This window comes from Lissotriton helveticus, chromosome 9, assembly GCF_964261635.1.
Source record: "Lissotriton helveticus chromosome 9, aLisHel1.1, whole genome shotgun sequence".
NCBI classification, from domain to species: Eukaryota; Metazoa; Chordata; class Amphibia; order Caudata; family Salamandridae; genus Lissotriton; species Lissotriton helveticus.
In genome coordinates, this window is record NC_136070.1 from 584,364,383 (window position 1) to 584,386,970 (window position 22,588).

Genomic DNA, 22,588 nt, shown 5'->3' on the forward strand with positions numbered 1-22,588 from the left:
CTGAAGTGCCAGTAGAGTGTTTATCACTGGGCTTGATCTTTTTGGACGGAGGAGAAAGGATCACCACCTCCTTTTTGTCCTGTAAGGCTGGCACCACTGCTGTAGCCTGTCCCTGCCTCTCCTTTACACTTTCGTGAGGAGATTGAAGGGGACCAGCCCTCTCAGACCTGTCAGAGATCTTGTGAGGGGCTTTAAGAGGGGGCTCAGATGTCGAAGAACCAGGGGGAGACCTACCCCTCTTCTTTGATCTTTGCGAGGAAGCAGCAGACACGGAATCCTCCTCATCCGAAGAGAGCACCTCCTTGCGTGTCTTCATCTTCTGAAGCCAGGTAAGTAGCCGGCCTTCTCTGTCCCGAAGAGTCTTGTTCGAGAAAGTCCTGCAGATCTTGCAGTCTGTGGCCTTGTGGTCAGGATATAAGCAATAGATGCAATTATCGTGCTTATCCTCCACAAAAAGACGTTTTTTGCCACAAGAGGCACAGGACCTGAATAAGGCCTTCTTCTCCTTGTCAGACATGACGATTTGAAGCAGAAACTTGAAGAAATAAGTAGAAAAACAGTGAAAACTGAGCAGAGCTCAGTGGAGACTCCCTAGCACAACGTGCGGTAGAAAAATCTGAGGCTCTGAGCTCTCTCAGGAAGGTTCTAGAGGGTGAGGCTGCTCTGATTGGTCCTGGCAAAAGTTTGGTCTCTTTTTCACAAAAAGAGGTGGATAGAATACAAAATGAGATGAGGCCTAGGCCTGGGTTTCTCTTTTGTTTCTATGGTTTTTTATACTACCGAGGCTCCCATTCCGACGACGGGGAATGATACAAAGCATGGGAATCTATGAAAGTTCCAATACTGGGGCAAAGGTATATCCTCAGGGGGTACATACATTGGGTATATAAACACCATATCTCTTCTGAAGCGAGAGAGGAGAAAATGACTTCCATACTAATGCGAAATGCTCATGTTCCTGCACACAGACACTCCAGCTCACAGTGGTCTTGAGACCAAGATGGGGTCCCACAGTCACGAACTTCAGGTAATGGGGTTGACTTTATCCTAGAGGCATTCTTGGCTTTACACCTACATACATGCTAGGTACACTGAGGTACATCTAGTTAGGGTCGCATCGTATGAGTACGCTTTTATTACTGTCATGTTTTTTATATACCTGCCTGTATTCATGGTTTTAGCACAATGATAGACATCTACCATCCTTTTACTCTGTTGGTGCTTACAATCATTTATATCTGTTTCTGTCTTCCGGTTGTTTCAGCACACCTATTTGCAGTTAGAATGACGCTGGTTCAATAAATGCTTATTGAAAAACGTCCCCACCAATGTTCCCTCTAATTTCTTTCGTCTGTGTAAGGTCTGCGTAAGGTCTATGTGCGCTGCAACCAAGGCTATGTGCACCAGTAACCAGACGCGCATGTGGGTGCAGCGCCAAATATCACTCCAAACCTTTGCTTAAAAAAGTGAAACAACTGTGCATTTCCTCACATACAGATGCACGTGAACGGTGTTAAGGCAGGTTTGAAATCATCCCGCAAATCAATTTTAAAACTTGGCAGCTATGTTGCTGTATTTATTTCCTTAATAGAGCTGGGCCACGGGGAGATTGTGTGCATTTGTTCAACTTTTCATGTTAATTTCAGCTCATTAAGGGTGCTGCAATTAACAAAAACTTTAACAAATGCTCTCTCTGAGCAGGAAAAATAAAGTTATATTAACGCTGTTCTTATAATTTTACTTTTCGCAGTTTCAGGGCCAGGTTAGGATAGGGCCGCATCAGGCTTTCGACTAACGCATTTTAATGCTAGTGTCCGCATCACCGCATTAAAATGCATTAGTCACATATTCTAGCTACCCTTTGACAATACTGCAATTGAGGCACACTGCCAATGAACCAGCACCAGCACGCTAAAATTGTCTGACATATATGCGCATGCAAATGTGCCATCAAATTTAAAACGCTATGCGTCAGAGATAGAATATTGATGAACAGCGCTGAGCAGGCAGGCCAGAATTTAACAGATCCATTAGCCGTGCACCAATCAGCCGTCCTGTGAGTCAACTCTGGGGGTACCAGCCATCACAAGGGTGATCCATGGAGCGGGTCTTGCCTGCTGTTTTCCCACAAACACACCACCCTTTTGGTGACCAGAAGCACACACATGATGTGAAAATTGGACACACCGGTGGGTGGTAGCTACACCGGTGACATACTAATCCAGCAGTGACAACGTGATCAGTCAACCTTTACAAAGGGCTGTCGATTTCTCAGAAACACTAGTCACATTTTTTAGTAACATTTGATCCGTTTGAGCTACAAACAATTTTTTTGTTAAAATTGTCAAATTATGCAGCAGATGATGTATTATACTGTAAATATTGCAGAAACAGAATTATATAGAAAACATTTGCAAACTAGGATATTTTGCCATTCATGCTTGAACTGCTCGGAGGACAAGTGCTGATGACAGAAAATCCATGGCTCGGAGACAAATGGTTTGTGCTTCCACTTTTAAGCTTATGCAGTGGCGGTTGGTGCTTTTAAAAAGTGGTGAGGCAGAAAACTTTGAGTTGAATTTAAAGTGCGAGAAAGCGCGAGAGAGCCCAGCGATTGAGCTTGAATCAACCATGGAGACGGGGATACTATGAGACTAATTATTAGTTTGTTACTATTTCACAAGAAAAATGTAGAAAAAATGGGTGCAAATAGTGCATTTTCGTCCTACATTTCAAGAAACCTTGCAACAATTCATTGAAAATATGCAAATGAGCTCACAAAGACTCACCACTCTCCCTATACTCATGCAGACACCTCGCTCCTCTTATCCTGTGTTCACAGATGCACACCGCTTTGCTCAGCCTACACTAACATAAGCAAACCCTTCACCCTGCTCTCACTAGTGCACACCACTCACTGAGTGCATTCGCACCCCTCATCCAGTATACTCACAGTCACACAACTCACTGTACGCTCACACAGACACATCGCTCACCATGCACCCCAGCACTCACCCCAGTTCTTACGGAGGCAAACTAATGAACCTCCACACACTCACTCACACAGGCACATCCTTCACCTTGAGCTCACACAGTGGACTTGCATAATTCACTCTGCAGGCACAAAGGCAGACCACTCTCCCTGCACAAGTACAGTCACATATCTTACTTTGCAGTCACATGGGCATTTTACTCACCCGGCATTCATGCAGTCAGAGTACTCTGTATTCACCATGCACGCACACAGAGGCCCCAAGGTTGCAGCTCCACTCCAGTCAGGTGCTTTTCCTGTGGTGTGTTGGGAAGGGGTGTTGTTATGTAGGTTCTCAGATGGACAGTCGGGCTGCAGGAGTTTGGGAGTCCACACTGATGGCTACCCCTCAGAAGTGCAAGTTAAGGGTAGAGAATGTATATCTTCTGCCCTCTGGGTGCCTACCTTCCCTTCTGACACTGCAGGATCCTGAGCCTTTGGAGATAAGGGGAGGAAGTAAAAGCAAGGCTTTAACTATCCAGGGCATATCACTTCACTCACTTGTTTGTGGATGATAGTTGTGCACAAATGTGTGCAATCCTTAGCTTTACACATCTAGGCACATTTCCACCATAATACCAATGCTTTACAGATCTGCAGATGTCCTACAGTAGCTGTCTTTCCAGTGAGCCCTTTTCTCTCCCAGTATGTCTAGTTTTACAGATGTTGCTATGTTTCTCAGCATTAATTTGACAGCAGTGCACATTTTCTCTCATTATTACTGTTCTACAGATATACATTTCTCCCCATTAGTACTGTCTTAGAGAGCTGCCCATTTCTCGTGCAGTATTACTATCGTATTCATAATTGTCTATCTCAGTATATAATATTTAGAGGTGTGCCTTTCTCCCCAGTGTTAGCATTTTACAGCGGTGCACATTTTCTCTTGAATTGAGTTCTTGATGGTGTGCACATTCCGCTCCCATTATGCTCCTTGCCGATAGGCACAGTTCTTCCGCATTATAAATGTCTACATGGGTGAATACCTACCCCTGTAATGATGCCTTGGAAACAGGGCTGGTCAGGTGTCAAACAATATCCAGAGCCTCTGTCATTTTCAACTTTTCTTGCTGCGAAGAGTGGCGCTTCCTCCCTTCCCAAACCCAAGCCCTCCGTCCTCATTCGAGCGAAACTATTTTTTAAAGGTTATGTCAATTTTTTCAAACAGAGGAAGAGGCTGAAAACAATCTCAATGAAAAAAGCGCAAACATCCCTATACTAATAAAATAACATTGTGGATCTTGGTTACATGTTCATTAAAGAGGCGAAAGAGGTAGTCTGGGAAACATGAGTTGCAGCGTCACCCTCCTCCTAATACGTTTCACAATAATCACTTTATTTCTGTTAATATGTTCATTGCCCGGGCCGTTGGTCCACAAATATGTCACCTGGTTCCTGGAAGCGTTTGTAGGCTTGCTGTATTTCTTCCCTTACTAGAGCACAGCTGCAGGGTGATTGTGCGCCTTTCTTAACGTTTTCATGTTAATGGCAGCGCCCTTCCTGACCTGCAATTAACATGAAAACTTTCCAAAAAGGCACACAATCATCCTGCAGCCCAGCACTATTAAGAGAAAAAATGCAGCAGGTCTACAAACACAGCGTGTGCTTTTAGGTGATTCTAAAAGCACACGCTGTGTTTGGTGCTGCATTTCTTGTGTTTTCTACAGTGTGGTTGCAGGGCAGATTGTGTGCTTTTATTAAAAAAGCATTCATGTTAATCACAGCTCGTCACGCTCTGCAATTAACACGAATGCTATAAACAAAAGCACACAATGAGCCCCAGAGCCGCACTTTAGAAAACAAAATAAATTTAGCAAGTACTCCCTCCTTGGGAGGCAGCACTTGCTAAATGCCTCTTCCTCGGCAAGTTCGAAATGCCTGGTTTTCGCGCTGCAGCGGTGGCGTGAATGCTCTTGGTATGTGTGTGCGCGCCACACACACAGCAGTGCACGCGTGCACAGCCGTGCACCTTCGAGGGAACACTGGTCCCCACTGTTTATTCTGTGTATTTCTCTGAGACAAAGTGAGCACGAGTGACTCAGCGAAAAATATTGCACTGTTTCCACGATCCTGAGGGATCAGGGTTGTCATGTTCGATAGTTGCCAAGAACTATTCTCTCCTTGGTAAGAGGGGTTTCTGGTGGCAGTGATAGCTAACTAGTATACAGGCTAACATACCCGGTGTGGGTCTCTAGAATCATTCTGGACACCAGTCCTACAGGCTATGTTGTCTCAACGCACAGAACCTATATAGGTTTATATGAACTACACGACATTCTGTGACTGATAAAAGTTTGCATTGCTGAAAGTGTTCTGCAGGGAATGGAAGATTTATATAGTTGCCTTTTGTGAGATGGAAACTTGCTTTACTACTGCCATGCTGTGCATGTTCTGTGAGGAAGCAAATGTTGCACTACTGCTGCTTCATTTGTACACGTACTGCGATATGAAAAGTCTGGTGCTTCTGCTATAGCTTTACTTCTCCTATGAAGGAGGGAAGCTTGCCTTTTTTGGCCCAAGGTGTACCTGCTTCCACTGCTTTCAGTGGGATGAAAATGGTGGTATTTAAAATGAGTTTGGAATCATTTGCAAGAGGTTTGGCCTTCCTAATCAAAGGCACAGCTTCAACATGTAAACTGAAATCCTGCCTTTCACACACTGTGCCCCTAACCAGTATTTGGTTGCCACTATGTGAGTTTTCTCTACTACATCCAGCCATATCACGCAATAACAAACACATATACCTAAAACAACCCAGACCTACTGACTTTGCCAGTGCTTGTTACCTGTACTAGATAACTGAATAACAATTGTTTTGTTGTAAATAATTTGAATTGAAATTGTTTGAGTAATGAAAATATGAGCGTGTGAGATAAACATAACTAGGATCTGTGGTAGGGGCTAGTGGCATTCGAAGTGCCGCAGACACACCCATTGACCCCCGTCATACCACTTTCTTCTGCAGTCTCCGTTAGTCATTCAGAAAAATAATCCATGTCATTTATAACAATTGAAAACATTGAATTCAGTATACAATTCGGAGATGCCATTAGATGTGCTTGCTTTTTTCTACAGTATTTTGAAATTGTTATTTTTAAACAATACTTCACAGACAAATACTGGCAAAGGCAACAACTTGGCAAACACATTATAAAGACTGGACTTAGTGGCTTTGCCAATGCTTGTTTCCTGGAGCTGTGAGTCTACGGCATAGTTCGCCGGTGGAGCAGTACTAATCGGGCAGGAACTAGTATGAGAAAAGTGACAGAGAGGTCATAGATGAACTTTCGGGGGATTGAGGCAGAGCACAAGTAAGGCTCGGCAGGGGAGTAAGGACACACTCCCTCCCCCCGGTTTAGCAGCTACAGAGGGGGTACTGGGGTAGGGTTCTATATGGGCCTCTACTGTCTGCATCTCAGCAGACAAAAGCTCATAATTAACACTATAAATGAATACCAGCGTCAACAGGAGAGCAAGTGAGAGCAAGGAAGAACGAAAGATAGGTAAGGAAGATAGAAAAGGGAAGGAAGAAAGGAATATTGAATGGCAGAAAGGGTGAAAGAAAGGTAGGAAGGATGGATGAATGGTTAGATAAATAAGTGGGTAAATGGATGAGTGGGTGAAAGAGGGGTCAGAAAGTCCATTATGGTTTTAGAGGGGCGGGAATGGGTCGAAGCTGGTAGACCTCCTGGATTTATTCGTGTAATTATGAAAAATATTACCTTAATTTCACAAAAGCAAATTACGCAAAGTTCACACACCCTTAGTCTAGTGGCTATTTTGCTCGCCTGAGGGGCAGGTTGGTGTAAACCTCATTATTTGCCCATGGAGCAGAAACACTGTTTTGACCCTTTGAAGGTGAGCTACTCCACCACTTCTTTTTTCCAAATATATAATATGGCGGTCATGTGGGGTTTCTGCCCTCAGGAGGGTGGCAGGAAATTGAGGGTAAAGTCCCCAATGGCCTACCCAGGGGCTAGAAAGACTGTTCTATTTTCAATATTTGGGGGAGCAAAGTCGGAAATTTAAAAATGATAATCAGGAGAAGTATTTCTCCCATTTACTTCTATTGAGGCCTGAATCTAGTTTATTGGCATGTTACTATGCTTGGGGGCGCAACTTCCCCCACCCCTAGAGTCTAGTGGGTAGATCCTTGCTTGGGGATCAAGGTCTCACCGCAATCCTCATGCATAAATCCACTAGCGAGAGGTACGACTAGAAAGGGGACATTGTCTGTCCCCTTTTCAGTGGCACCTCTCCCTCCCAGATCGGTCCTTAGGGGGCAAAGTTATGTCCCACGGCTACCATTGAAAGTAGAAGCTGACTGCTCCTGAAGCACGGTCTGCTTTCACTTTTGTTAGTGTGATGTCAGTAAGCTGTGCGCACTGCATAGTACAGGTACAACAAAAACAACTCAGGGCGCCAGGGAAGCTCCTCTCCCGTTCTGAATTATTTAATAAATAAAAAAATCCTTCTGGTGCTGACAAAGATCTTCTGCACAAGGAAGCGCAGAAGTAGCACACGTGCAACAGATTGGGCATGATGAGGCTACCTGCAATGAGAGATTAAAAAGGAAGGCCACCTGCACTCAGTGCATTTAAAGACATATTTTGAAGGGAAAGGGACAAGAGAAGCCACCAGCACAGAGAAGATGCACAGAAAAGTAACCAACTTGGGGCAGGGAGCAGTGCACATCTAAAACCCTGAGAGATGGCCCGCCCACACTTGGACGTGTAGGGAGACTCTTTCTGTGTGGATGTAAAGGCAAAGTTGGCGCAAGGAATGGTCTCCGTGGATAAACGTCCTTAGAACCCAGTGAAGCAAGCCATAAGTAAAGTGAGGTAAAACTGCAACCCAAAAAAACACAATTGTGAGCCGCAAAATTTCAAATTTGGTGTTGCAAAATTTGCTAATCCACTCTATGTAATATCCTAGCGACAATCAGTGCACCATACACAATACAATTAAATTTACATAATAGGCGATCCTTTGAGGTGAGCAGATTTGGAGTGTCAGGGTGTTATGTAGTGTTGCATATTAAAAATCTCCTCTCCATCTAAATCTAGGGAACTTCCTAGGGTTCCCTGCTTACCCCGTGTGTTGAATGGTCCTGTATGGATTTCACATCATCCCTTACGTTTGGAACTATGAAGATGGAAAATGCCTTTGATCTGAACGGGGATCTTCCCTTTTTCTTTAACTATGCATATTTAAAAGCTGATTTTTGTAGCCTAATTAAACTGTAAAAAGAACACCCTAGAGGCTGAAAAGTATGAAGCATTTTTATTGGTCCTTCTTTTTTTAAATGCAAAATCATAGATGTTACACACTTTAAAATAAATCTTAAATGCTCTTGAAAAACAACAAAGATACCAAGGTGCATTTTAATACACACATTTACAAAAATGTGTATCACAATTCCGAAATGTAAACTATTAACATATGAACATTTTAAATAAAGTACCAAGAAAATCAAAGCTCCTAATTAATTTTATTCATGTTGTTGCTGCCCCATAAATGAATGAAATGTGTGGCATTTGTTACACAATTATAGAAGAAAGTCGATTTGTTACATAAAAAAAGCCTCAATTGGTGCCTTTTCCCTTTAGTAAGCAACTTCGAGCACATGTGATACAGAACAGCTGCTATGAGACCCCACATATTTCTTGTTGGACAAAAACAGCTGAAAATGATAAATTACAAAACGCAAACTAATGGTACGATTGAAGTCAATGGCAATCTACTGTACAACCAGCTAGCTTCCTTTCATGAAGTCTATTACCACTCACTAATATGAACCTTTCTTCAAAACGTCCTTTCCATAAAATGATCTCTCGGAACAGAATGCGCATGTTGGGTCACTGACCCGGACATCCACTTTTCCATAATTAGATTTGTTTGAAAGATAACGTTAAAATAGATCAATCTTCCACTATCATTCACTTCCCCTCCCTTTCCTCTCGCACTCCCTGAAGGAGAGTCTGGGTAGTCCCCATTGTCACCTGACTTACTTTTAGCTGTGTCCTTCCACGTAGGTATTTGCTTCAGCCGGATGAAATCCTTCTTGCTGTAGAGTTCCTGCCTCTGCTTGCTGCTGAGGCCCTTCAAATAAGCTGCATTGGGAGAGAAACCAGAGAGTTGTCATTAAAAACAGCAGCCTTCTTGCAGAGAAGTCACAGCACAAGAGTCTAGTCTTATTTTGAATATAAGTAGTAGCACATATTCTTACAAACGTACAACCAAACAGTACAAACAAGCTAACATCGATCAAATCTTCAAAGACCACGAAAAAAAAGAAGAATCGCACAAATCACAATGTTATATGGCTTGAAAGGATATCGGCACTGAAAAAGTGCATTTCTGAATCAAATGCAGTTATTTTAGGTGAAAAATATACCCTGTTGACTGTCCAAAAGCCCCATCCATTACATGTTTTGTGCTAATTAAATGAGCATGAATGGTTAATTTTAAATCACTAGTTACATTCTTTCACTGTAATTCGGAAACGGGCGAAAAAAGGACAGAGAAATAATGAAGAAATCATGAAATAACTGAAATAGCTAGCCGATTATTAAATGTAAGCAAATCTAAGCCGTGTTCAAACAGGCATTGGGAAACTAACAGGCCTTGGCAAGCTGGTGCAATGGATGCTTTTTAATCCAACAATGTGCCCCAGAAGAAAAACATGCCGCCTAAAGGTGGCTGCCACATGCTTGAATTAAAAAAATGTTGTTAAACAAATGGCATGTAATTTTAATATAATGGTACAGGAGCTGCACAGCAGTGTGGTAAATAAATAAATTGCCGGGACTATTTTTCTATGCATTAAATGATTATAAGAATAGCTCAATAAATGAGAGGCAGAGTCCGTGGTATCTGAGTCATACGGGCTTTAATTAAGTGGCTCGAGCCAATGGACATCGGGTTCCATCACCTACTAAGGTTCAGGAAGGGATATTCAACATTTCATTAACATCATACAATATATATAGTAGAACTGTACAGTTGCATTGAATACAGTAGGCGTAACAAGTGAAAAAGAAAAGATAAGAACATATGGGCGTAAAAGAAGGCGTGCACAGGGCGTGCACGGAGGTGTGTGATGTAGACGTCACAGAAGTGTCATAGGTGGGTGGACACATGGAGGGGGTTTCATGGGCAGCTGGAACCTTTAACCTACTGGTGCGCGCAAAACGAGTCATGACGTGTAACTGGGGAGGGTTGGGGGGCGCTGACTTCTAGCACTAGTAGAGGAGACTGAAGTCTGGGATGTCAGAACGACCTGTACCTATAGCGTATCTGATATCTTGTGTTTAGAGTACATGTTGCTTGATTCTAAAAGTCATCAGGGCAAAAGCTACTTGTCACTAAAGGCTAGTATATGCATATATTTCTTTATGTATTGCGTGGGCTACGGATCTTCTATGGATACTAATTCAGTAAATCACTTGCATGGAGACAGAAAGACTAGACTGTAGATGGATATGTTTATGCTGTTCGTTAGCTAGGAATGTGAATCCGGGGAGCTAACCAGATAACTGTAGGCATAATATATTCTTGGCAAGCAGGCCAGGCCGAGCCGGGCACCGCGTTGTCTTGGCAGGAAGTAAGGGAAGGGTCAGGGATGCGGGCGGGGCTGCATCTCTCGGAGCGTTACAGGAGGTTTGAGACCTGGATCTTGTGTCCGGGCCCTGTGGGGCCTTAGAAACGGGTGCATCTCGATGATTTAACGTGCACCATGTAAAGACGTTGGCAACATAGGCCTAAAAGCCTAATTCACGTGGCTTTCACGGAGGACTGGATAGCTGACATACTAACGTTGGACGCAACTGTAAATGCGTCTTTATTTTCGGCCATGGAGGGAAAATGCATAGAGATCATGCATATTTACAACATGATGGGGAACACGTAGGGGACACATAGCAGGGCAAAATTCAATTTTCCTCATTCCCTCCTTGTTCCCTACGTTCCCTTCAGGAAACATTAATATTCATGAGGCCATCTATCTGTTCATACAGCATCATTCGCTCGTCTTTTATCATTTCGGTATGGGATTGAGGACGTAGAATACAGGCTGTGGCGCACCAGCCGTAAATCGCTGGGCCACATTGTAAACAGAGACAACAACTGAATATGATCATTACTACTACTCCCAGGAATGACAGTACTCTCCATCCCCATGCAGATATTACACTCCAGAGCCAGCCGGACCGAGTCCAGGCGCCTGGATTCTAGTGTAGCTGATCAGTATTGTTGCGCATTGCAAGTCGATAGGATAACTCGTGAGGGGGTAGTTCACTAAATGTGTGCTCTACAGTATCATTAGAGGAAAGGTGTAAATGTGAACCGAGAGGAGGAAAAAATACATATAACATACAACTTATACATGTGATCGTAAGACTCAGAATAAACAAACAATAATGTAACGATGCATTTGCTTCGGAGATTTTTACAATATTTCGTTTTCTTGAAGTTTCGTCTATCTCTCTCACTATGTGGGTCTATCTCATACATGTCAGAAACCTGTCTAACCGATTCACCCGAGGGGGACTTAAACAATTAAACGTTGTCTGACTTACTAGACCTCAGTTTGATTTTATACTCCTGCTGCGGAGTTTCTCTAACAGAGGAAGTTTAGAGTCAGTATCGGGGCAGTCCTTGAAAAAAGTCTTTGGACACGGTCCATGGAAGCTCTTGATATGACTGGAATGGAGCCAGCCTTTTCTTCCTTCTAGCTTTACGGCGGTCCTTGTGGTCATCAGAACGAGTTTTGGCTCCTTCCAGCGGGGCTCCAGAGGGCTTGAGCGATCAAAATTTCGAACCAGGACTAGATCTCCAGGAACGACCTCGTGCGGTTTCACCTGGGTGTTGTCCGGGAAGGCAGCCGCGACCTGTGAACGACAAGAGAGTAGTGCAGACATCAAGGAAGCCAGATAATCTGTCAGCATATTACTGTCAACATCGGTGATTTTACGAGGCATAGGTGTACCCCACATGTTTGGGGGACGACCAAAAACAATTTCATACGGTGACAAACCAGATCTAGAATGGGCGACCATTTGCATATAAAAGAGGGCAACCGGCAGGGCTACCATCCAATCTACACCTTTTTCTGCACAGACCTTCGCTAATCGTGTTTTCAGAGTTTGATTGTGTCTCTCGACGAGGCCAGCTGCCTCGGGGTGTCGTACGCAGTGGAATTTCCACTGGTACCCTAACAGAAGTGATACCTGTTTCATGAGTTCGGACGAGAATGGCTGTCCATTATCTGAATACACGACACGGGGCAAACCATATCGAGGGAAAAACTCACGAACCAGCTGCTTGGCAGTGGTCACGGCAGTATAATCTGAGACTGGATATGCTTCTGTCCATCTGGACAGAGCGCATACAACTACGAGGACATACTTGAATCCTCGACATCGATCCATCTGGATATAATCCATCTGGAGGACTTCAAAAGGATGGTCAGGAGGATGAAATCCACCTTGTTCCACAGGAACACCCTTACCTGGATTGAACTGACAACAGATCATGCAGGTACGCACTTTCTGCTTCGCTGCTGCTCATAAATGCTTGTTAAACCAGAGGTTCTGGATGCTGTCTAACATGGCTTTTTCTCCTAAGTGTGCTGGACTATGTGCTGTATTAATGATGACTTGAACCATAGAGTCGGGGAGAAACCATGTGGCTTTTCCCTTCGTCAACCATCCCTGATCTGTCTGGACCCCTCCTTGTTCAGTCCATTTCCTGATTTCGTCTGGAGTAGCATGTGTCTGTATGTCTAGTACATCTTGTGTAGGATCCTTGACTGTCATGCAAGTCATCAGGACTGAAACGTCTGTATTTGTCGTGTCAGCTGGAATGTCTGGAAACTGAGCTGTAAGCTTGGCTGTTCGATCTGCCAGGTCGTTACCCTGGGAAATGGTGTCAGTGACTCTCGTATGTGCTTTGCACTTCATGATGGCTATAGCTGTAGGTAAATGTATTGCTTCTAACAGAGCTTGAATGAGGGGGCCATGCTGAATCTTGGCTCCATGAGAGGTCATAAAACCTCTTTCTTGCCAGAGGACTCCAAAGTCGTGAACGACTCCGAATGCATAACGTGAATCTGTATATATGTTTACTTTCAGGTTCTTGGCTCGTAGGCAGGCTTGGGTCAGAGCGATGAGCTCTGCTGCTTGGGCAGACAGGGTGTCAATACGATGTGTTTCTATAACTTCAGTTTCAGTAGTCACTGCATATGCTGCCACTAACTCTCCTGTACTTGTTCTCATACATGAACCATCCACATAAAGTGTCAGGTCTGGGTCAGGTAATGCAATGTCCGTCAAGTCTTGTCTTGGCTTCGTTATGGTGTTAATAACTTCCACACAGTCATGTGTTGTAGGGTTTGAGGTAATCGAGGGTAACAGTGTAGCAGGGTTTAATATGTTGCAGCGTCTGATCTCTATGTGTGGCTGAAACAGTGTCAGTTCATATCCTGTCAATCGTGCTATGGTCAAGTGCTGAGTCTGTGTTCGGTTTAAAAGAACTTCCACGGAGTGTGGAACCTGTACTGTCAGGGGGTGTCCTAACACTATGGAATCACTTTGTCTGATAGCTAAAGCTGTGGCTGCAACTGATTTGAGGCACGCAGGCAAAGCCTGGGCTACTGGATCCAATGTGCTAGAAAAATAAGCACAAGGCTTGTGTTGTCCTGCTTGATCTTGTGTGAGAACAGATAATGCTGTACCATCGCGTTCAGTGACAAAAAGTGTAAAAGGTTTGCTGTAGCATGGCGTCGCTAAAACAGGTGCTTGACATAAAGCTTTCTTTAATTCTTCGAAAACAAGTGTATGTTCCTGGGTCCAAGGGAGGACAGTCGATGTCGCTGCCTCCTGTGTTGTCAACTGTATCAGTGGCTTGGCTAGATATGCGTACTGAGGGATCCATTGTCTGCAGTAAGAAGTGAGGCCGATAAAAGCTCGTACCTCCTTCTGTGTCTTGGGCTGTGGAAGATGTGCAATTAACTGGATACGGTCAGGTGTCAGCTGTCTACCCCTCTTGGACAGCAAGTGACCAAGGTACACCACTTGCTGGACACAGAATTGCAGTTTCGAAGGGGACACCTTGTGCCCCATATCTGCCAGAAAATACAAGACTGTCAGTGACGCACGTTCGCAGTCACGTTCTGTACGGGCTGTAATCAATAGGTCATCAACGTACTGAAGCAGGGCAGTGTCAGTCGGCATGTGAATACTATCTAGTTGTCGTTTAAGTGCTTGACTGTAAATACTAGGACTTTCTGTGAACCCTTGAGGTGCACGTGTAAATTTATAGCTTCGTCCATTTAAACAGAATCCGAAAAGGAACTGGCTGTCCGGATGGATGAGGACACTAAAGAAAGCGTTCTTGAGATCGATGACAGTAAAGAACGCAGCTTCGGAATCAATGGCAGTCAATAGGGAAGAGATATCTGGAACCACTGGGTACTGGGGTATGATACATTTATTAAGTTCTCGAAGGTCAATCACTAATCGATAGACTGGAGGTGCATTTGGGTCAGTACGTTTAAGGATCGGAATGATAGGGGAATTACATACATTGGAGTCAGTTTCTACAACTACTCCTTGAGCAATGAGCTCGTCAATGATTTTCGATAAGGCTGCTACAGCCTCAGGTGGCAACTTGTATTGTCGGATTCGTGGTAGTACAATTCCCTGTTTCAGAGTGACACGGTATGGTGTAATGTGCATACAACCTACATCCGTAGGACCTTGCGCCCATAAATGCTGTGGTACATTCAGTAATCTTGGATCAAAATCTCTTAACATATAATGTCCTTTAAAATCACGTAAAAACAATCTCACTCCTTCCGGAGAACAACAAATCACTGCTCCCAGTTCTTTCAATGTTTTAATACCAAGTAAGTTTTCTGGACATGATTTCGTAAGTAACAAGTCTGTAGTTCGGGACAATGGACCAACTTCTAGGGAAACTGGTTTCGATATCTCATTAACAATAGGCTTTCCTGAAAATCCAAGGGAAACATTTCTTGAGCCTGAGAGAGGGGCCCCTGGAACCTCGTCATGACTGATGGTAGTTCTACTTGCCCCTGTATCAATCAGAAATTTTCTGTCTTTCCCTAATACCTGGCTGTGTACATAGGGACCCTCTTGATCTACAGGAACCTCGATGAGAGGCAAGCCAACCTCCCTCTCCAGGCTGTTTCATGAATACTGCTGATAATCTGGATAATCTGACTGTGCGTACTGGTACATCTGCTGTGTAACTTGTTGTGTGGCAGCTATAGGCTGCGGTACTGCTACTGTCTGTTGTGCGTTCTGCGGTGGTTGCGTATTTTGTGGAACATGTTCCTGTCTAGGAGGACGCGGTCTTTCTTTCGTCTTACCAGTAGCTATGTTGTGTTTCAGAACGGCACATTCGTTTATATAGTGACCTGGCTGTTTACAGTAATTGCATGTCCCTTTTACGGGAGCCGCGGGATGACTGGTCTGAGTCGTACCCCTTTTCTGACTATCCACCGGAACAGACTGTGCAACTAGTACTTTCATTTTCGTGTCTTTCATACGTCTCCTTTCGTGTTCTTGCTCTTCTCTGATTCGGTTCTGGTGATACTGTAACATTTGTAACATTTGGGACGGGGTATTAGCTTGCCAGGTACTCTCAACTTTCAGTACTCGATTTTTAACTTGTGCTAAGGAATTCTCTACTAATTTGGTAACAAAAAGATGTGGATACGATTCACTACTTGTTTTCAAGCCGCTATTAATAATGAAACATTTCTCAAATCTGGAATAAAAATCACTAGTGTCTTCGTCTTGTTTCTGTTTACAGGCTGAGATGGCATCCCAGTCTTCCTTTTTCGTGGTTAGTAATCTTGGCAAGACTTGTATTAACAACTCGGGCAATGCTTTGGCTTTTTCCCCGAGACCGGTACCAGGAACTCGTGTTTTATCTTCGTTCTCTAATTCTGCCCAGTCAATCTTTTTCTCTCCCACCTCCCATTCTTTTTCTTTAAGTTTTTCATATATGCTCGCAGGCAACAGGACCTTTAACATTTTAATGATATCGGGATACGTGTATTCTCCCATGCGGAGCATGTCTTTTAATTCACGGTGGAACCCTGCTGGATCTTTATCGTGACAGGGCACTAACTTTTTCATTTCCAGTAGTTCTATTTTCGTTAAAGGGGTGTAAACAAATACTCGTTCGAGCTCACCTCCCGTTGTCCGAACAGGATGGACTTCTCGCAAGGGATTCTGTCTGTCTATGTAAAATGTCTTCCTTACTGGGGGTGGAACAGGAACGAAATGTGGAGTCAGGAACGTTCTGTATTTGTGGCGTTGTTCTAAAATGACATTAATCAAATCGGTACCTAGGCCTTTCCATCTGTTTAGGAGTAACTCGTCCAATACATTATATAGAGGACCTGGGTCAGAATGCTGACTTTCGTACAGTGTAATGAGGTGTTGGATCATGTACATACCCACCAGTCGCTGTTCGTCTGGGGAAAGATTCAGAAACGTTTGGGCCACTACTTCGTCTTTAAATGTGCTAGAATTACTAGTCCATTGAACTGCTGATCGGGCTAGTTCCTGTTCATGCATGGTACTAAGCTCACTGTAACCTATTCGTTGTTTCAAAACTCTATCGGTAGCTTGGAATAAATGCTCAAGAGAACACTGTTCTGGTACGGGAGGAAGAAAAGGTTTCTTACATTCTAGGCGTGTGGGTCTGTCAAAAGGTCTCGTCCTACCTACGTACGCTATTCTATCTGGGTTCTCTGTGTCTACCTCTTCGTCTGAGGTGTCATTCTCTTTCTCGGTTTCTCTCGTTGCATTCTCCCTTTCGTGTATGCCTAGAATTTCCTTACGAATCTTTCTATACATGGATTCTATACAACCTTGTTTACTGTGTTTCCCCTCTGCTATGTTGTCACTCCATTTTATCAGGACTTTCATCTCGTCTTTGTTTTTACCTGGATGGTCTTGTTCTCTTATTAAACAATTTATCAAAAACTGCAAGATCATATTTTGAGTCTCGACCTTCCTGTGTGCCATAGCCTCGTGAATACTTTCTGGTCTTTCCCCTGTTCTGATGAAATGATATATGTTGTCTAAATGTTCCCTCATTTCTGGTATGATTGTCGGGGGGCGTGGCCTGGAGCCGTCAATGGTGGACGTGTAGTTCCCCAGCTCCGTCCTCGGCCCAAAAATAAGCTAATTATCCTGTAACACCCTGACTGCAGCCCACCTGATCTCTCCCCAGATTGTCTCCGGGGGCAAGCGGCGTGCAGCGGTGCGACTTGCTCCCTTTTGGACCGCTCTATCGGCGAGATCTGAAGACGGCGCCCGCTGCGGCCTGTGGACCGGAGTGGAACCCCGGCCTCGAGTGCTTGGCTAAGCCGGCCTACCCCCTACCTCCTTCGCGGTCCGGTCGGGACCCGGGATTTGATTCCTACTGCATCGCCGGCCGGGACGGCGGCGGGCGGTGCGGTGCCCCATCCTGACTAGGATCCTGCTACCCCCCCGACCGGCTGCTCCACCACTGGCCGGCCGCCCTGCTGCGAGGACCCGCGGGGCTGTCCCCCCTGCCCACCCGCGGAGCTAGCGGGACTCAGGCATTCCACTGCGGGGACAGGAATCAAGGAGCAGGCAGTGCACGCAATCTGCTGCCTCCGCCGCGAGACCGGCTTCATCCTGCACGGGCTGCCGGTGTTGAAACGCGGATCGGCCCGACTTTCCTGGCAACCTGGCGCCATCTTGTCATCGCTCCGGGGCTTGAGCGAGACCTCTGAGACCCGGCACTCTCGCCCTACCTCCCCCTGACTCGCCAACTGAAGAACCTGGATACCTTGCTCAGGGACACACGCACTGGCGACACGCGGCCCTCGGACACAGGGGTCTGAGGTGAGGGAGTGCTCACCGCGCTTTGGCGCCATTTCACGGCGCTGCTGCCCCGACCTTTGCCGCGCACACAGCGGATGAGACAAGCTCTGCAGTGGCCTAGACCCCACCGCTTCCTCCCCTCCTCTGACTCTGTGGGCCTGGGGTCATGCCCGCCTGAGGGGACGCCGGAGGCACACAGCCACACCCTGCGCTACTACAACGCTAGGACCTTTACGTCTTCAGCCTCTGCCCAATACGTGGTAGTCCTCCCGCAACCACCACCGCACACTTGAAGGGATTGCGGCGGGCAGCTGCACCCATTACAGCGCCACCCTGCTAACGAGATCCATGGGCAAACACAGGGACAAGCCTCGGACCCAGGGCGCTCAGATGGACGCGCAGTCCACGGGCTCTGACGACCCCCTGGCCTCCTCCAACATGGACATCATTCCGCCGACCGGTAAGGGGTCACAGGACGCCAAGCTGGATTTGATCCTGAATGAAATTCGCGCAACGCGAGAAGCGCTGGAATCGCGCATGGACACCATGGCGACGGGACTGTCTCTACTGAAGGCTGACCATAATAAACTGGCGGACCGAGTGGCGGAGCAAAAAATTGCGCTGGATGACCTAATCCCGCAGCAGACGGAACACTCCGCGAAATTGGAAAATGTGGAGAAACAGCTGAAGCGGCTATGGGATCGAGTGGACGATGCTGAAGGACGGGCCCGCCGCAACAACGTCCGCATCCTGGGCATTCCGGAGAGAAGCGAAGGGAGGGACCCCACGCGGTTCGTGGAGGATTGGCTGCGAAAGCTGGTGGGCCAGAGGGAACTCACCGCCCTCTACAGTGTGGAACGGGCCCACAGGGTGCCAGCGAAACCCCCGCAACCAGGAGCACCCCCTCGCCCCCTGATCGCTCGTCTCCTCCACTTCCGAGACCGAGACACGGTCCTGCGAGCGGCCAGGGAAGAAACGCCAATACGCTTCGAGGATAAGAACATATCGGTATACCCTGACTTCACTCCCACTGTGCAACGGGCCAGGTCCACCTTTCTGGGGGTGAAGCGCAATTTGCGGGACAGGAACATGAAATATGCACTTTTGTTCCCTGCTCGGCTCAAAATACTACATAACAACAGGTCCCACTTTTTCGACTCGCCTGAGGAGGCAGCGGAGTGGATGGAGGTCACTCTGGCCCCGCCGGCATCACAGGACCCTCTCGCAGACCACCGCAGTGACACCCGCAGGAGCTCACCAGTCCGACGAGAAGATGCTCGCAGCCCCGGACACCATTCCTCCCACGGGACATCGTCTGCAGCGCATCCCCTTGGCCACCAAGCAGTGGACCACTCGTCAACAACCCCGCAACAGCGCCTGACTGAGGAGGCACTGGCCGCCCACGACGCGGGAGCACCCGGAGACAGACTCACCGACACCACCGACACCCGCACTGAGGTTTCTGGCTCAGTTGACAGCTTGCAGCTCTTCCCGAAGGTCACGGCCCAGATGGCTGCGGAGTTTTGAGCCACGACACGGTTGATCCTCTACGGGTGGTAACGTATGACTAATCCCCTCATTCACATATGGTGGGTTGTATGTGCAGGGGCCCATTGTATTGTGGGCTACCAATCCCACGCAGTCCGTTCAGTGACGTCCGACGGAGGCTTACCACCCCCGGAATGCACACGAACTTGACTGACTTGTGCCCACGTTGGGCACCATGGTTTGGCTCCTGGGTATGTTGGCTCAGGGACCCGTTTGTTCTGGGGTTACATGTTTGCAAGACACTCTCATTTAATAGCACGACGAGTCGGGTGGGGTCACCCAGTAGTTTCACTCTGCCGCTCCGCACAGATGGTAATGGGACATCTTAACAATTACCAGTTGTGTACCTGGAACGTGCGTGGCATGGGATCGGTGCACAAGCGACACCGAATCCTTGCGCACCTCAACCGCAGGGGAACACACATTGCTTGCTTACAAGAGACACATTTGAACGCTGCTGAAGCGGTGAAACTGCGCAAGAAATGGAGAGGGCAGCTTTTTTCTACCTCTTATTCTGCATTCTCAAGGGGGGCTGCGATTTGGCTCCGTGGCTCTCTTCCCTTTCAAATGCTGGAACAACGGATTGATAAGGAGGGTCGCTATGTGTTTGTACAGGGACTGTTGGATGGGGAGGCGGTTGTCATTGGATGTGTGTACTCACCTAATGTGAACCAGTCGGAATTTTTGTTAACTGTCAACGAGGTACTGGCGGGTTGGGCTGATCTTCGCTGGATCATTGGGGGCGACTTCAATGCTGTACTTGATGTTAGGATGGATAGATCACATCCCCCCTTACAGGCTACTGAGAGCAGGAAACAGGCAGATGCGCTTGCGAGCTGGGCTGAAGGCTGGGAGTTGGCGGACGTGTGGCGTAGCTTCCACCCTCTGGACAGGGAATACACCTTTTTCTCCACCCCCCATTTGCTACATACCAGAATTGACCATGTTTTCTGCTCCCGTTCTCTTATGGCACTGATTGTCCAGACGCAGCACATGGGGAAAACTCTGTCGGACCACAACCCCGTGGAAATTAAATGGCAATGGGGTAGGAGGCTGGCTCCCATCCCGACCTGGAGACTGTCTCCTGATCTCCTCGAGGATTCGGTCTTCCGCTCCTCCCTGTCCGACACTATTGACACCTACTTCACCACGAATGAGAACACGGCCAGCTCCAGGCAGATAGAGTGGGACACTTTCAAAGTCTGTATTAGGGGGGTTGCTATGACCAATAGGGTGGGGAGGAGGCGGGAGGTGATCAGCCAACTGACAGAGGTGGAGGGCACACTGGCGCCCCTAGAGACTGAGGCAGCAGGCACCAATGCTCACTTTACACCACTGCAAGAGGCACATATTAGACACGCGGAGCTCCTGGAGGATCTGCGGCTTATAGACTATAGGGAATACACGAATAGACAGCATACACAGGCAGACCGAGCCGGTACGCTACTAGCCCGCCTCCTACGGGACTCTCCGATAAGCCATCCCATTCTGAGGGTCCTGGACCAATCTGGTTGCCCGGTTACCACCCAAATAGGGATTAATACGGCATTCAAGGATTATTACTCCTCGCTGTACGGTCCCCCGCAGCCCTTATCGGTAACAGCACTTACGGCCTTCATGGGGGGTCTGGACCTCCCGCAACTTACTGCCAGCCAGAGCAAGGACTTGAAGCGTACTATTTCAGTAGCGGAAATTAGACAGGCGATACGTGCCCTTCCGAAGGGAAAGACCCCTGGCACGGATGGCCTACCAGCCGAATTCTATGCGACATATATAGACGTCATGGCACCACGGTTACACACTGTCTATTTAGAGGCCCTACGTATATCCTCTCTACCGCAATCATCCATGCAGGCGTTGATCACGTCCCTCCTGAAACCGGCCAAAGATGGTCTGCAGATGGCCGATTACAGACCGCTGTCCCTTCTCAATACTGATTCAAAAATATTGAGCAAGGTGCTGGCGTCGAGGCTTGTTCAATATGTGCCACAGCTGGTCCACCCCGATCAATGTGGTTTTGTGACGGGCCGTAATACGGCCATGAACCTCAGGCGCTTAACCCAGCTCATGCTCGGAGATAATGTAGACATGGCCTCCGAAGGTTGCATATCTCTGGACCTAAAACAAGCATTCGATTCCCTACGATGGGACTATATGTTCACCACCCTATCAAACTTTGGGATACCATCCGAATTTATCGCTTGGGTCAGATTGCTATATACCTTCCCCACGGCCAGAGTGCGCACCTCCCATCAAATTTCAGGCCCCATTGCCATAGCAAGAGGCACCAGGCAGGGCTGCCCGCTCTCCCCTCTCCTCTTCGTCCTTGCCCTGGAACCGTTGCTCTGTAGACTTAGGTTGATGGCCCCCCACTATGGCATACGACGGCACGGTACGAAACACATTGTATCTGCGTATGCGGATGATATTATATCATTTTTTCGCGACTTGAGAGGCGACTTGAGTCCAGTTTCCAGGATCTTTGAGGATTTCAGAGAGATCTCTGGCCTCACTATCAGTGGATCTAAGTCCTATGGGTTCACCTTTGCAGCAACGGATGGGTCGACCCCCCTGCTTTTTGCCCCTCATACATTCCAGATGGCGGAAACCACCTTCCGATACCTTGGGATACAGATATACAGAGAATCGGGCATGATGGTGGACGGCAACCTGGGGAGGGCCATCAGAACGCTGAAATCGCAAATTCAGTTCTGGCTGACATTACCGCTCTCAATACCTGGCAGGGTGGCTATATCCAAGATGGTGATGCTCCCCCGTCTCATCTACTACTTCACCAATTTGCCATTCCAGATCCCGGCGGTGACATTTAGGACCCTCGACTCCCTCCTTACCGAACTTGTTTGGGGTCCTGGCCGCAGACGCATAGGCCTGGCCAAGTTACAGCTCCCCTCCGACTCCGGAGGCATGGGCTTGCCGGACTTCAGAGCGTATAGTTATGCGTGTCAGCTGCAATGGCTAGCTTACTGGGTGGCGGGCCGTAATCTTCATGAGATTAATGCTTCAAAGGACGACCATGCTAGGGGGAGAGTACACATCCTGCTCCTGCCTGGCTCGGACCTACCTAGAAACGCTCCACCGCTTCTCAAACTGGCGA

At 47.0% G+C, this 22,588-nt stretch overlaps 1 protein-coding gene across 4 annotated transcripts in view; it reads right to left on the minus strand.

The window, feature by feature from the left end:
• Window positions 1–22,588, minus strand: part of LOC144781609 (ADP-ribose glycohydrolase MACROD1-like) — a 602,071-nt gene that overhangs the window by 513,669 nt on the left and 65,814 nt on the right. For all 4 annotated transcript variants that reach the window (XR_013601015.1, XM_078660550.1, XM_078660548.1 and 1 more), the window contains exon 2: window positions 9,043–9,144. Coding sequence is in view for 3 of the 4 variants with exons in the window: in XM_078660550.1 (XP_078516676.1) it covers window positions 9,043–9,144 (102 nt within the window). In the remaining variant the exon portion in view is untranslated. The remainder of the gene's footprint in view (window positions 1–9,042; window positions 9,145–22,588) is intronic.